This window comes from Cygnus atratus, chromosome 6 (genome assembly GCF_013377495.2).
Source record: "Cygnus atratus isolate AKBS03 ecotype Queensland, Australia chromosome 6, CAtr_DNAZoo_HiC_assembly, whole genome shotgun sequence".
In the NCBI taxonomy this organism is placed as follows: domain Eukaryota; kingdom Metazoa; phylum Chordata; class Aves; order Anseriformes; family Anatidae; genus Cygnus; species Cygnus atratus.
Window position 1 is genome coordinate 10,681,220 of NC_066367.1, and position 16,635 is coordinate 10,697,854.

The 16,635-nt window shown below is 38.8% G+C and overlaps 1 protein-coding gene across 5 annotated transcripts in view; it reads left to right on the plus strand.

The window, feature by feature from the left end:
- Positions 1–16,635, plus strand: part of TRAF3IP1 (TRAF3 interacting protein 1) — a 46,089-nt gene that overhangs the window by 16,140 nt on the left and 13,314 nt on the right. For all 5 annotated transcript variants that reach the window (XM_035570197.2, XM_035570223.2, XM_035570206.2 and 2 more), the window contains 7 exons: positions 766–841; positions 6,836–6,934; positions 12,903–12,993; positions 13,734–13,820; positions 14,425–14,545; positions 14,694–14,730; positions 15,357–15,433. In XM_035570197.2, coding sequence (XP_035426090.1) covers positions 766–841; positions 6,836–6,934; positions 12,903–12,993; positions 13,734–13,820; positions 14,425–14,545; positions 14,694–14,730; positions 15,357–15,433 — 588 coding nt within the window. The remainder of the gene's footprint in view (positions 1–765; positions 842–6,835; positions 6,935–12,902; positions 12,994–13,733; positions 13,821–14,424; positions 14,546–14,693; positions 14,731–15,356; positions 15,434–16,635) is intronic.

Consider the following 16,635-nt stretch of genomic DNA (forward strand, 5'->3'; position numbering starts at 1 on the left):
AAAACAAAATAATAAAACTTGAGTATGCTTGCCTGCCTTCATTTCCTGGCCTCTCTGAATCACTTGGGACTTAGGACAGAGTCCTCATGAATGTCCTGATTTTTCCTTCAGTTTTATATTTCCACTTTTGAACTGATATCATCCTGTTTGTACTGGTTGCTCCTTCAGGTCATCCATTTCTTGTTTGTTGGTCCTTCTGACATGACCCATTTCTTAGTTTGTCCCAGGAAGTTGCCATTGAGTAAAAGACTGTATGAGTCTAGTGTCACGATTTTGTTCGTGTCTGCTTCTATTCTGGAAATAAATTCAAAATAATTCCTGGAAGATTAAAGGAGAACTGTGAGTCTGATATAGCTGAAACACCCAGGTGATGCTAAGCATCTTATCCCTTTTGGTAGCTCACTGGTAGGGAATCACTCTATTCTAAGACCAGTAGTGACATCACAGGTGTGCTGCAGGTTTTGCAAAATCTCTCTGCCTTGAAGATGCTTAGTTCACTTTTGGAAGTTGTCTTTACAATAGTGAAATCTAATCGTATGAATTCATTAAAAATACGTATATAACTAGCATGTATCCAGCAAAAACATCTGCACTCTTCTGAGGAAAATGGACTTCAGATATTTTTATATGTGTGCATCATTTTTATGTATATTTAATACATAATAAATGTAGGCAAAAAAGCAACACATGTAATTAAATTTTATATCTAAATATATACATTTCTATATTAAAAATATATCATTTTTGTGCCTTTTTTTTTTTAAGAGCGAAAGTCCTGCAGGAATTTCAAGGCAGCCTTCAACAAAAGGATCAAGGCAACGCGCCAAACCCGGAGGAGAAGGTAACTAGGAGAAGGATATTCTTTCTATTAAATATGCTGGAGGGTTATTATTATCCTGGAACAGGATAAGTACTTAAATATCCTTGTTTATTATTTTCAGTGCTTATTTTTACTCAGTCTGCATTTGTGAATCTAATAGGCAATTTTTTTGCATATATTTGGTATGTGGAGAGTGGTACTTTGTTCAGTTTGGTCGTTTTCTGCAAGCAAAATTACAGATATAAAAATCAAGACGAGGCTGAATTTATAGTTTTCTCTCTGAAGTGCTTTTAATTGCTCTACAGCTATTCGTTTTTCCATTAGTTTCACAAAAAAAAAAGTTTCTTTGCTCCATAATCTAGCAAGATTAGACAAACGTGCCTTGCATAACTTTAGGAGGCTTAATTTTGTTTCTCTTCTGTTATTGAGGGTAAGTGGACAGTATTGTCTCAGATGCTAAAATATTGCACATTACCTTTACATAAAGGAACATGTAAAGGTTCCTTAAATACTCAGAACAAAGCAATATCCAGCACAATATTTTTATTTAAGTAAGACTTATGATACGTTGTTTAAGATTTTTTAGTTGTTTAAGATGTTTTAGTAAGATTAAAGAAATTTGTGAGGCTAGATATGCTTTTCTGTAGGTACTAATCATATAATTAAGAACCCTGAAATATTTAACTTCATCACTTTCTAATATTTGGGAAGAGTGTGGTTCCTAAATTTGGCTATGGAATTCAGACTTAATTAACATTCTTAATTTCTTAATCCTTTCTCAAGCATCTGAAGTCCTTGTGTGTTTGGTTTTTAGAAATCTTGGCTTTATAGATGAAAAGATCATATTTGTCAAAAAAAAAAAAAAAGGCCCGTTCTCTGAATTAACTGATTACTGTTCGATGCAGAAAGGAATTACCCTATGTATTTGTCTGATAAGCCATACATTAAACCATACAATTTTATGTTCAACTTTCTGGGCTTTTTTCAGTGAAAAGATGGTTAGGTAAATTCAAGACTAGCCAAATCTTTTTTGAGTAATTTCCATAACTTGAGATACTTGCAGTAGTCCAGGTGTAAGCTGGAAAGCAGATGAAGATAAGCTGTTAATTAAAACCCCTGGCTTGTCACCCTTTTGATTGGAGAAGATTCCTCTGAGTTTTGGAGCATGGCATGTGTTGGTAGACTTTGACTTTGGCCAAAGTCTGCCACCACAGCTGTGGTCAGCTGTTGTACTGGGACTGGTGTCAGACTGGGACCTTGTGGTTTGAGCTGGAGCAGGGAAGGTGGTCTGGGTGTCATCAGTGCTGAATCCTTGTCCCGTGTCATCTTCCTCAGTATCTTAGCCATGTGTAAGAAGGGAACCAAACCCTGTGGCATTCCTGATCAGAGTGCAGGGAAGGAAGGCAAGATATTTATTTAGTACCTGGGGATTATCAGCAGGATATGAGAAGCGGCAAAAGGCTACCTTGTGCCAGCCAAGAGTTGTCCCTGGTGGTGGTGTCCTTGCTTTGGTGCCAAGTCTGTCATGGCTGTCACAAGTGCTAACAGTGCTGTGAGATTGCTTTTGTTTGTTAGGAAGTGCATTGATACAGGCTGTAAAGGTGTGGAGTACAGGCCATTGTACCGGCCTTTGGATGATAACCTCTTCCAAATCTTTGTTCGCTGGAGCTCCACACAAATGGTACAATCATCAAGAAACATCGCTGCTTGTCTGCCACTCATTGGTCATTTCTTGATGTCTCTGGACAAGATTAAAGTGCAGTTTTTAGTCTTGAGATGGTTTTAACAAAATCTAGTAGACAGTGGTGCAAGATGTTGCAAATAAGGAAATAATTTTATCTCTTAGAGTGATTCATTGTAATTGATTATGTCACCAGCTTTTGTTAGTAAGTGTATTCAATATTGTATTTGCATCCTAATTGGAAACTAGATTCTGTTCAGAATATCCCAAGTACTTAAACTTTTGCATCAGGAATAAAAGGATCTAAACTTAGTACAGCTAGCCCGTTGTGTAAGTAAGCCCACAGGAAGAGCCCAGAGAAGCATATAGGTGAGGAACAAAAGTGGCTAATAACCAGAGCTCATATAATCACAGCGTAACTGCAATTTCCGTATGGATCTAAGTGTCTTTTTCCTTTTACTTGTATTTCAGTGACCTGGTTATTTACTATGATTCAAGTTTTCTTTCAGTGGTCTTGTGCCTTGACAGTTGATGTTTTATTCATAATGAAGGGTCATTGTACATAAATCAATTTAACATCTCATTTCAGAAGATACAGTAACACCTGTGAACTGATGCCTGTTACAGTAGCTAATTCTGGCTAAAGACTGATTGTTTAGACTAATGAAGCATGAGGATCTTCACACCCTTAGTTTGTCAATGACACTATTTTTACCTTATGTAGAGAGATTGTGTTGCTGCATGTCTTCCCAAGAATCTGTATTTTCTTTAGGTTTGCATTTCAGTGGGTTTAAAAATGGCCGTGTTGAAATAGGGAAGCTATATTAGAGCTCAGATAACGTATTTATAACAATCAATAGTCATGCCTTCAAAAGAATTTAGAAAAAATAAAAAGATGTTTAGGCACCTTAAGTACTTTAAAATGTTCTGGTACTTTGGCGTGCTCCGAAATAAACAAGTGTTTATTTAGGAGCTTAGGTCAACTTAGTGCTTATTGAAAATTTTATATCACGTCTCATGTACTTACATGCTGTGAGGTTTTAATAATTTTGTTGCTGAAAAATACCATCTGGATTTCATTAAAGGTAGTCTTATTTTACTACTTAGTGATCCTTAGCTGATCCTACAACTTTATTTATTTATTTTCAAAATGGAATATTTTCCTTATAGCCTAGACAGGACCTAAACTGCAGTGACCAGACATGGCATGTTTTATGGGATCATTTCTTCTTTTTCTTCTTTAAAATCAGTATCCAGTTATTCTAATAAATGAAATGTGATTTACCTTTTATCCCGTGTTTTGTCTTTTAAGGTAAATATTTTAAAATACTCCTTTTTTCATGATGCAGCAGGCCAGTGCACTCAAATGTCAGTTTACCTATATGATAAGCACTTGGGGACATTAACCCTCTTTTTGTTCTAGTACAGCAGAGTTGCAATAGGCAATATTGCAATCTATGCTCATAGATGCCCCAACAAGTAATCCAGAGGGTAGAAAAAACCCTCTGGAGCTGTGCTGATGCCTGTTGCTCACTGTTCTCTGTAGTGATGGACGATGACGATCAGAGCTTTCTGTATTTTGTAATGCTACCTGAAGATAAATACATGCATACCGGTTGAACAGAAAGGGGCTAGTGAATGCCAGTTCATCCTATTAGATAAACAGAACTGAAGTGGAAAATGGAGGACAGTTAAGCAATTACAAATATGTTTGCTATCCTCCTAATGAAAACAAGTTGTAACATCATTACATCTATATATTAAGAACAAATTTCTAGTGGTATTAGAACAATTTTTTTATAGTTAATGTTATTACTAAGGCCATAATTATTTCATAATTGCAACATGCCTTGCAGCAAAGCTGTTTTCATGTTGTAGAGATCTTTTTTGCTAATTTAAAAGTTGATTTATAAATTAAATGCATATATATTTTTTTAAACTTACAATTGCTCTTAATTGAGATCCAAACAACTTTGCTTTAAGACACTGAATATTGTGCATCTGAAAATAGTTGACTCTTATTTCTGGAGGTAATGCTCATCATGTGTGCGCACACCACATGTGTGTATTGGAAGAAAACTGCCCACAAACTTGCATGTCCACCTATGAATATTAAAAACTGGTTCTGTAATAAGGATTGATGCCACAGAAGAGGAAGAGGTGAAAACCAGGAGAATTTATTACAAACCCAGCTTTTGAATGCAAAGAGCTCTTGGTTTGCAGTCTGTGACCTATGCAGTAGTTTCTCAGGGATGTTATATTGTATGTTCAGGAGGGAGCCAAACCGAGCCTTTTTGCTGAGAAATTAAAACAACTAATTTGGGGAATAACCCAATGGCAACCTGCCAGCCTGTTGGACCGCAGTGGCTAATTTTGAGATGTCACCACACGTGCCTGCTGTCTGTTGTGCATACCTTGCTGTATATTGCTTTGTTAGGCAGAAAGGAAGCAAACAACAATTCATGACGTGCTCAAACAGCCTCCAGAGAGAGAGTTGAGCCAGCCCTACAAGTAAGGGAAAGCAGTGCTTGTCATGTCAGGTCTGAGTCTGATCTAGTTGTCTGGATAATTGGAAACTGTCAGAAGGTAATGTGTGAACTGCCCTGGGAAATCACATTAGTCATCTGTCTAGCCTGTAGCATCTCTCTGACAGTCTGTACCCGTTCTGCCAGTAGCTGTTTATCAGTGGCGGGTTAGTGTCTTCAACGATGGATGCCTTGGGAATTGTTTTAATATATGGCATGACATAATTAGTTTCTGAATGAAACCCTGCCTTTCTGATGGAGTGAAGGACTTCACTTTCCACTGTTGGGATGGCTTTTCTGCAAAGCTCCGGACCTCATGGGTGCCTTGTGGCACAGCTGTATAGGCTGGTGAGGATTTTTTTTTTTTTTTTAAATGCTTGTTTCAGATTTATCAAGTGGCCCCTCACCCTGGCCTTTGTCAGCACAGGTAAATGGAAGGGCTGTTGGCCATTTGCTGCTGTGTATTAATTTTATCGTAAGCAAGCAGAACTCAACATTGCTGCTGCAACGGGCTATATAGCATTATGAATGCACGGGTAGATCCTCTGCTATCGATCTGTGTGTCCTGAAAGCATCAGCTTTATGCTGCTTGTGGTACTTGCATCGCTGTTTCGGAAGTGTTGGGCACTTCAGCCTTAAGTGTTAGGCAGGCCTCTGTCTGGCAAATCTTTTCCTGAGCACTCAGAACTGTTTGCTTATTTGTTCTGGTGGTGGAAATGTGGCCTGAGGGTAGAGGTGTGGTGAGTCTGTCCTTTACCCTTGTGTTACAGTTACCTGTTTGCAGATAAGGTGACTTGGAAACTCTCATTTCAGTTCTGGGGCAGCACTTTGGGTACCCCTCTCAGTATCTGCAGATGTATTTCTCTATCTTCCTCTTTCTGAATGTATTCTGCTTCTCTTATATTTTGAGGAGTGTAAAGACTGAACATATTATTGTAAGGGAAGTGTATTTTGTAATGGCAAGACCAAAGTTAAATATTCTACCCATTCCGTAGGTATTGTGACCAACTGTATGTTTTTTTTTTTTTTTTAATATCACATTAAACACTCAGCTATGTTTTTAGGAATCATGTACAAATGGTGCTGAATCATTCCTCCTTTTGTCTCCCTCTGCCCCAAATGTCTCTTTTTCCTTTGTCACATAACTTAGAAATCACCAGTATACCTGCACTTCAGCTTTCTTCTTCCAGTTCCTGTTACCTTGCTTTTGTCAACATTCTTCTGTTGTAAGTGGGAGAATTAACTTAAGATAATTGGTAAATAAAACAGTCTTTCATTTTTTTAGTGAAAATAACCATTTTAGGTAGCATCAAAAGTGATGGACTAGATTCTTCTATAGCATTACCAGCAAGCTGTGGAATTAATATGCTGGAAATAACCTTTTCTTGCTTGAAATTTCTTAATGGCTTTAGTATGAAATGCACTTAAAGCAAAACCCTTTGAAATAAACAAAAGTGCATTGTGCATTTCAAGTAGTGTACAAACAATATTGCATATTGTAGTAATTACTTAGGCTTTGTTAGGTAAATGCAGTATTGTGTTACCGGCTATTTGGCTAATAAATATCTCTAAATCAGTTCTCAGTTGAAGAAATTGCCTTTAATTTGCAGTAACATAAGGATTTTAATCAGTGGTCATGTAAAAAGCCTTTGTGAACTTTAGATATTATTTATTTGCGTTCAAGATGTTTTGTTAAAGTAGGGTAGCTCTTAAAGAACTAGTAAGTCTAACAGGTATTTAGCAGGGCTTTTTATTTAAAATTGTTATTGTATCTGTGGTTTCATTTAACTATAAACGGTTTTTTTATAGGAACTACAGAGATGAAGAGTGTGGCAGATGGGATTTCAGAGGACAATGTTGCTAAACTGCAAGAGAAAGCTGAACCAGGACTTGCAGTCAAACAGAATGGTAGGAAGAATAAAAGCTTGTCTGCCTTTGAAAGTCTATCTTCAGTGCTTTGGGGTCAAGCTTGAATCCATGCAGTTAAAATGATTTAAGTTAAATGACTCAATCCAACTGCTCCCTTGTATTTTAATCAAATGTTGTGGTTAATGTCCTGGCTTGATAAATGTGTGTTCCTTGATAAACAAGTTAGTCTTGTATCCTTCTATCCTTTCTTACCCTTATGCAAGTTCTCAGAGTTTACACTGTCCCAAGGAAAAATGCGCCTGAATCCCTTGGTGACTTGTTCTTTGTAAGAAGAGAATCACTGCATGTTGCCTTTTTGTGCAAATGTTTGGGAGTCTCACATAGTGTTTGCATTTTACAGGATTTTAGAGACAAATTCCATCTCTGCATTCCTACGTCTCCATTTTTTTTTAAAGTTGTGTATGGCTCCCAAGGCATACATTGTTAACGAGTCATTTGTATCCAGATACAGTATACATGCAGTAATAGAAGCAAAATGTAGGAGAAAGAACTGACACTTACGCAAAAAGCTGTGTTTTTATTTTCTCCAGATCCAGATGCTTGACCTAGTTAGGAGAGTTGATGCCATGTATGTGGGAGGTCAAAGGCTGTTTCCCAGTCCACCTGTGGCCTTTAGGGCCTCATAGCTGGGTCAGTCCAATGAAATGTAGACAGTTGGCCAAGACATTTGCGTGACTTTACACAACTGGGAGAACTTCTATGCTAATTCCTTTTATCTTTTGGAGCTGTCTTGTCTATTGGAATGTACTTGTTATGAAATACTATTTTATATTTCTGTATTTCCAATTTGAATGTATATAAGAGAAATATCCCCAGGTTCATTATTGATTTGGATCAGATTTTCAGGTGGTATAAAATACAAGTCGTCTGTATTTTCAGCTTTGTTCAGTAAGAGTGTAATGTACTAGTGCATTAGTGAACCTTAATTTTCTGTAAGTTCTTAGAGGAATGAATATTTCTTTCACAATTGGAATGCAAAATCACAACGATTTATAACAGCAGTCATTGCAGATAGCTAAGTTGAATGCATATTTTTGCAGTAATCAGCATAAGTCAGAAGCGACCTGTTCCTTCTTTCTGTATTATTATTATAACTGCAAATGAAAGTTTCCAAAGGATGCAATGAAGTAGGAGCCAGGCTCCATCCAGCGGTGCCCAGCGCCAGGCCGAGAGGCCCTGGGCACAGCCTGGAGCCCAGGAGGCTCCCTCTGAGCACCAGGCAGCACTTCTGTGCTGGGCGGGTGCCGCAGCCCTGGCACAGGCTGCCCAGAGCCTGTGGGGTCTCCTCCTTGGGGAGCTTCAGGAGGCGCCGGGACGTGGGGCTGGGCACCCTGCTCGGGGTGTCCCTGCTGGAGCGGGGCTGGGGCGGGTGGGCCCGGGGGTCCCTCCCCACCTCAGCCAGTCTGGGATCCTGTGAAGAATCATTTATAGGATTTTAAAAGCATTGTTCACTGGCTGAAATAAACTTAATTTGTTGGATCCTTTGGCAGAAATAGTAATTTCTTAATTCAGCTTCAGTCATATATTCAGTCTTCGAGCACAGAGGCTTTTCCTTTCTTTTTTTTTTCTTTCTTTATAAGTGTGGATTTGTCAGCATGTCGCTTATTCTTTCTTGATGTCGTCTATTTGGAATCCTTGCTGGCTACTTCACGGCAGCCTGTTGAATAAGAAGTATCTGTATAAAGCTTCATGGCGGTAGGGTGTACCTCCTGCTTCAGCTATTGCTCTTACAAGTGTGGAGGTTCACTCCTGAAGTTACTTAGGTTCTGCTCCTTTTAGATATGTCCAAATGAATGCACCCACTGCGGCAAGGAGGGCGGAGCAGCTGTGTTTTACAGTCAGTGTATGAAGTGTAGGCCTTTGTGAGGCTTTTCAGAAGTGATGACTAACACTGAAGGCTTTCCTAACATTGTTAAATTCTAAAGTGAGCCCTATTTGGGGTTCCACTGGTGGTGGTGATGTTCTCACAGTTCTGGTGCTTGTGTTGAGGTACTCTGTGGGAGTAATGCCAGTCTTCCTTCTGAAGTTTACCTTACAGTAACCTTGGGATGTTGTCAGTCATTCAGCAGAGCCATCACAGCTCCTGCCACTCACCTGCGCAGACCTGACCCATATAAAATGTGAACGTCCTTTCCACAGACACTGGGAGGGCAGTGCCTTACACCAAGCCGTGCTGAGGCGTTCTTTAAGCAGTGTGTGAACGTGTGTGCTAACAGGAAGGAGTGGGAAGCATGGAAGCGGGAGGTTTTTTTCATGGTGCCAGTTTACACTCACAAAAGCATTTAGGAAGCTACTGAAACTCAGCTCCATTTGTCGAAGCATCCCAGCCATCAGTCCCTGCAAGATGTTTAGGCACTGCATCGATTGCTTGTGCAGCTGGGCCATGTTAGCATTTAGGTTGATTAATTATGCATTAGATTTATACTCCAGCAGAGTTAAATGGGAGCTGGGTGTTGAGACTGCTTGAAAACCACAGTTGGTGTCCTTCCTCAGCAGCTGTGCCTTTGGAGCAGGCTAGTCAGGGAGGAGCTGAACTCCATTCTCCTACAGGGTTTTCAAGAGTGTGCACGGAACTTGTGACTACTCAACAAATAAGTAAATAAGTAAATTTGTGAGCTGCTTCTGAATTTCCTCTGGACCTTTAATTATATTTGAGGATTCTATAAACTGCTCCTTGAAGGGAGAGCAATCCCTGTGCTTTTAGCAGTGCAAACTAGCTGGGCATGACTTTGCCTCATTAATCATCCGTTGTACCTTTTTGCACAGCTTACTTAACTTTCAGGACTGTCTACTCAGTTATTCTATCCACACAATTGTTTTGATCCTCCACTGTCTTTTGGCTTCTTAACAATGTTTTGTTTCTGATGTTTGATCTGCTTAATGACCAGAACATTGATGTCTGTAGCACTGTGGTGGAGTTGCTGGAAACAATCCCTAATATGATTGTCCCTGTTCTCCTGGCTCTGGCAGTAGATCTTGAGTCAGAAGCTGGTTGTAGTTCAGTGTGTATTTTTAATGTCTCATTTGTTCATATTATTTTTAAGGATTTCATATAACTTCTCTGAAAAATCAGTGTGTTTGGTATTTCCAGGTGGATTTGCCAGTGACTCCGGATCAGTTGAGTTTATAGCAACAAAAGAACATACCGTGAACATACAGTGATTTATAGTGAATATACGGTGAATATAGTGAACATACCGATGATAGTTAAAAACTTCTGGTAGAAATAAAACAGTGCTTTTTAATAAATAAAACACTCCTGTACTTTAGTGGGACTCTTAACCTCTAATGCTGTACATTAAAGATTTTTAAAAACTGAATAAAAATACAATTTGTGTTTGCATGGTTTGAGTAGACTTTATTCAAATAGTTTTTAGTTAAAAGAATACCAAAAAGCCATCTATGAAAGTGCTTTTGTGCTTCAGTTAAGTGCTTTCCTGAGGGGAAAAAAAAAAAAAAGTAATAGTTTATGAGCACTTTATGGTTTTTAACTTGAAAATAAGCAGGTATTGTGAGGAGCTTCTTGCAATGTATTACAGGTCATTATTATTAATAACCAGTTTAATAAAACATACGCTTTCCATTTTCTTAATGTCAGTACGGGACATTGCTGTGCTCTATTACTTGTGTTTGTGGCTTCTGTTTGTATTAGAACTGAAAGTTTTATTCCACCAAAAGTTCCCTACAACCGCTGGAGAATTGGGCCAGTAACAAAGGGTGAGTGTAGAAATCCCCTGGCAGCCCCAAGGCCTCCCTGGCTCGGCTCTGTGCACATCGCAGTATCGCGCTGAGGCATTGTCGGAGCTGGAATGAACCAGGGAAGTGAGGTTTTTAACACGGAGTAGATGAATTCCTGAAGGATTTTTGTCAGCCATCGGCTTTCTGTCTATGTGAAGTCAGTGTGATACGTGTCAAGGTGCAGCGAGAGCAAGAGATCAGCAGAAGCTGTGGGTATAGCTGATGCTGTTCCAAAAGCTAAATTATTTAGCAGTGTGTGCTCCTTGCTTGATGGTAGCTGTTGACTTGAAAACAGAAATAGTGAACCTTGTAGGCATTTTTTTCCTGGGGTTCAGGTGTGTATAGGGGCATGTGAGGACCGCATGAGCTTCCCACAGAGCTGCAGAAACCAGCCGTGTCTAAGATGCGTGGTGGCATTTCAGAACGAGAAGTAAAGCTGTGCCATTAGTAGGCTGAATGTGGCACATCCAAGAGAAATACTCCTGGGCGCACACATCTCCCCAAACCCTTAAGGGCTGCCGAAGTGTTCTTCACTCGGTCTGACTTAACTGACATACCCTTGGTTACCAGTCTCAGCTCCTGGGATTGCAGCTGCAGGCTCTGAGCAGAGTCCCCATGCAACAGCAGATCTTTCAGTAAGGAGCAGACCTCTGCTTTTCCTTTCTCTGTTGTTTCGTGATCTCCATCTTGTGCTAAAATGCCTTTTGCCGTGCAGAAGGAGGATTTGGAAATCCCTATCACACTCATTAGGCAGGTATGCTAATTGAGCCACCCTGGGAAGTATAGGAAATTTATGATACGGCCAGCAACCAGGCGAACCTTTTGGACTCAGGCCTGGTGCCTTACTGCAGGGAGCACTCCCGCTCGTGTGAGGCACAGTTGTTTTTCCCCATACCAGTAAGACCGAGGGAAAACTTAACGTAGTGCTTACTAGTTAAGTGCATTTAGTGCTTACTAAGGTAAGTGTATTTATGTATGTTCCATATGTTCTTCAGTAGACTGTGTGTAGGATTAATACACTTTTTAAACATAAAGTTTCTTCAAAATACTGTATAAAACTACTTGGTAGTTTTATATGGGAAGGTCCTACAAGTGAAATGGCTGTTCAGAGAATACACAAACACTTTAGGGAGGTGGAATACAAGACTCTGAGAAAGAAAACTCTTTCTTTACCTAGATTTCAGCCTGTAAAAGTCAGTGTGACTTGGCCTTTGGTGCCATTCATTGGTGATTTCAGAGCTGAGGGATGCTGGGATGGAAGAAATAGTGTTAGAGATGTCTTTTGTGTGTGTGGCATTACACAGGAGCAATGCTTACTGACAGGTTGTTCATCTGAGCAAGTTTTCTAGATGGAATTGAAGGACATCAAATGCTTTTTACCTACCAAAATTGTTTTGTAGCAACATTAAAGCAGAAAGTTGTGAATGATGCCTGCTCAGTTAGATTGTCAGGGCAAAGAGGCCATTTATCTTCTCTGCTGTTGTGGAGGATGGTCCAACCCGAGCTTGGAAGGTGTGGGGTCACGTCGTCAGCTGCATCATCTGTCCAGTTTCAACAGCAAATGGGTCAGCCCTACAGAGAGCATCACAGTGGCGGGATGATAGAATACACACTCATCCTCCAGCCATAGAGTCCTTCAGGTTGGAAGGGGTTGTTGGAAGTCAGCTACTCCATTTGAGCCCTGTTCAGGTCAGGGTCAACTAAGAGCACCAGTAAAGGAAAATAAGGAGTTAATTTAATGTAAATAAAATTAAGGTTTTAAAAAAATCAATGTAGAGATACAGTTTTAAAACCATTTTTTTTTCCTCTCGTGACTTTGTAGAATGAGCAGCTTGAAATACTGCAAACATTGCCGTGAAATTATGAAAGAACCTAGTGAGATGATGTCATTTAAACGTATGAGGGAATTTCACGATATTAAGAAACAAATAAAAAATGAAAGTTTAAATGTTTTTGCAGTGTCCCTTCTGAATTGTGAATACTCTGAGGTGTCAAAAAACTAGAAATTCATAAGATATTTAACTTTTATATAAGCAAATAGAATTTTATTTATAAAGTTTTTCATACGATGTATTTCATTAGCATAAATTATAGTGCTGATAAGATTTGAAGTACTGTTGTAAAGAAAAGTTAGATTTTCCGTGGCAACTTTGACAGCTGAGCCAAAATTACACTTTTTTTTTCTTTTTTTTTTTTTTTCATTTAATAGAAGAAGAAGCAGAGAACATTGCTCCTGAAAAGCCTGTGGTATCTGAAAATGGTGAAGTACCCAATGATCTTCCTCCTCAGGCTATCCAAAGGTTTGTTCCTATTCTTTATTCTGTCTGAATGAAGCTATGATGGTGTCTGGAGGTAATTCAGTCAATTTGAAATTAGTAAGGAAACTTGGAACAGCATGTTTCTGCTTGTGGTACCAAATAATAAAGATTATCCCATATATGGTTCATTTTGTTCATCTTCATTTCCTTCTATAAACAAAACTAACATTTTAAAGTGTTTTGGACTTATTTTCATAATCCATGAAGTGCTTTGATGCAGTCTTATTAAAGTAAGAGCGATGTGTGGAGTGTCTATTGAGAAGAGTATTGCATTATGCAGATGCATTTCCGAAGTATGGTGTTAAGGGTAAGATGAACTTGCCTTTCAAATCCCAATTTACTTTTCTTTGCCCAGAAAAAGGCTGCTGTAATTGTATCGCTTTTTTCCTTTTGCAATGCAGCGTGTATTTTTAATGCTAAATTAGTTGTTAATGCTAAATAACTGTTGTCTCACTAAAAAATAACTTGGATACAAATCAAGAGGTGGTTCTACACGAAACCATAATCTTTTTCTTTAAGGTCACACTTCCTAGATTTTGATTTTCCTAGACTCCCACTAGGATAGAAGGTATTGCTATATTGGATTATATACTGGGAATGTTTTGAGTGTTTTTATGCATCAACTAAATTACTAAGTTCATCTGTATATGCATGTCTTTCTCTCTGGGGGACACGTGAGGCTTCCTTTTAAAGTATAAATGGAAAGGTCTCTGTTCTTGCAGACGTATTCCCCGTCCCAGCAGTGCAAGACCAGCACCGCCCCGAGTAGTAAAACGTCAAGAAAGTGTAGAGGCCTTACTTCCAGAAAGGTAAGGAATGTGAGAGGTGGCAGAGCAGACGTTGCTAGCTCTCATGCCACAGCATTAGATTTTCTGTCCATCCCCTGCCACTGTATAGCATTAGCAGGGGATTGCCTTACTGCTATTATGCGTTCATTCAGGTTAGAAAATTAAAGCCTGCTTTATTTGTTCACTATTTCAGCAAATCCAGTTCATTATATAAAAGTTACAGTTAGTAGCCACATCTGCAAGTTCAAAGATACAACAACATTTTTTTTTTTTTTTTTTTTTGCCTCTGGGAACTCTGAAACAGATAAGACTAGAACATTAAACTACCACTAGAAGAGATCTGTAAAACACGCACTTGAAATGATGGCCAAAATGGCTTATGGGTGATCTCTAATAAGTGCTGAGCACTAAAGCAGTGTGTCCAGAAGGAGAGTAACATCCTGTTGTGAGAGGAGGATGACTGACTGTTTTCAGAATTGGATTGTGACTAGAAATGACAGAATTTTATGTGCTGCTTTATGTTATGGAGAGAAGGGAGAGAGCTGCTGTCTCCTTTATTCTGGATAGATCTTAATGGGATTGGACAGATCTTAATAGATTTTCATTTTTGTTTTGTCTCTTTCAGGAGTGGTAGTGGTAAAACGGTCCCAAATGTTATCACAGACCAGCAGATTTCTAATGATGATGATGACCAGTTTGTGGTGGAGGCAGCCCCGCCAGTGCCTGAAATACCAGAGATGGAAATGGTCTGTTAATGTTGCAATTATAGCACCTTTTTCCACATTTTGTAGCTTTCTTTTTTTAAGTAGCTTCTAGCTAAATGTTTCTTTGACTAGTTGTATGCTATACCAATGTCAACTTTTTGCAACTAAAGCTTTCTTCCTGCATGTGTAGGAGCCAGAAGTGGATCTGGTCGAGGATGAAAAGCACGGTATGTTTGTTTGCTTTTATATATATTTGTATACATATATGTATAGAATAAAACCACAAGTTTAAACCAAGTGCTGAGCACTTAATATGCTGAATACAGCAGCAAGATAACTTCTTGAAGGGACAGGAGCTTGCAGCTTTTGCAAGAAAACCAGGAAATACTTATCAAATGCCACCTTGTTTAGTTGAGCAGCAGGATTTACAGCTGATGTCAAATACAGTTTCACTGTATACATCTCTCTGAGATAGGAGATGGGATTGGTTGTTGAATGCAGGTTACAGAAAAGCTTCTAGAAAAATAGATAGACTGGTTCTTAAAAATATTTATGCTTTCTCGTGACCTCAGATCTCTGATTCAGAGTCTTTGATCCATTATGGTTACATTGGATGCAATTTAGGCAGACATACTTATCTGTATCAAAAAATTCCTAGCAAAGGTATATGTATATGCATACGTGTGTGTGTATAAAAAGATATTGGAGAAAATAGATCAAAAAATACCTTTTGTCTCTGTAATTAAAAAATATAACAGAATGCTGTTCGTGTTGGTTTTAATGTTGTTGTCTGAATATTCTGGATAATATTATAGTGTCAACCAATGCTGAGAAATGTACTGATTTTCACCAGGTGGGCTTGTAAAAAGAATCTTAGAAACAAAGAAAGATTATGAATCATCACCAAAATCATCGAAGGCAACAGAGAGGGTAAGATGGTAACGGCCTTCAAAGAATCGTGAATATTAAGTATTGTAATAGTGACCTTTTTCTCTCCCTTACTGATTTTTTTTTCTATTTTTGATTAAACTTTCCTCCCTCACGTGTTAACACTTACTGTTTTCCTCCATCAGCCCTTTACATTCTCTGCATTGTGCTCTGTCTTCTTCAACTTGACTTTTTATGTGTACTGAAATGCTGAATAAAATCCAAAACTTTTTCAGGTAGCCTTTAGCCTGTTCTTTTTCCAGAACAAAGTCTGCTGATTTCAGCCTTGCCCTAGATGTAGTAGGACATACTTTACATTTGTACAGCTGCAGCATTATTATTTCAATCTTAATTGTCCTCTGGACATATGAAGAACAGTGTCCTGTTGCCCAACAACTGTTATCATTGCCTAAAAAAAATAAGACCTCCGGTGCAGTTAACTGTATAGAGTGTTTTCATATCACTGGATGTTACCCTAGTAACATCTAGCATACCCCAACGTTACACTCTGAATCTATGAAGTGATTTTATTTTATTTCCCCAGCCAGCAGTTGGGAAAGGAAAAGAAGTAGGGGTGTATGGCTTTTATGATTGTGTTGTGGTTTGTTTTTGTTTTTTTGTTTTTTCCCCTTGGGGGGGGGGGGGGGGCGTTGACAGCTTAAAAAGGACCTAGAAAAGGTCTAGCAGTGGTTAAAAAAAAAAAAAAAAAGCAAATGGTTGAAACACTGAGATTTTAATGTCTTCTTGTCACAACTGGAAAGCTTTTGCCCTTTCGGCCTTGCAAAGCTCATGTTGCAAGAAGGAGCAAAAGGTGGGGCATTTTTAGATTGACTTTTTTTGGTCCATTGACCCTTTGGCAAGTTTTTAAATCAATGAGGTAGTTTGTTGTGCTGATGAGGAGACACTGAGGAGTGCAGTTCAAAATGCTGTTATAAAAATACAGACACATACACCACGTTTTGGAAAGACATACTTTCAAAGAACTCTTATATCTTCAATTGCACATCTCTTTTAATGTTAATTCAGTATTGTGGTTTTTTACCAACCTTATTCCTTTTTTGGGGGGAATGATCCATGATTTGGCATGCTGCAGTTTGATAAGATGCCATAACTCAGACCTCAGGAGTTAAACTTTTCGCAGTGCTGAGTATCAAGCTCTTTCAAATAGTTCTCCGAAATCAGTAGTGACTTTTTGAAGCCTTGAC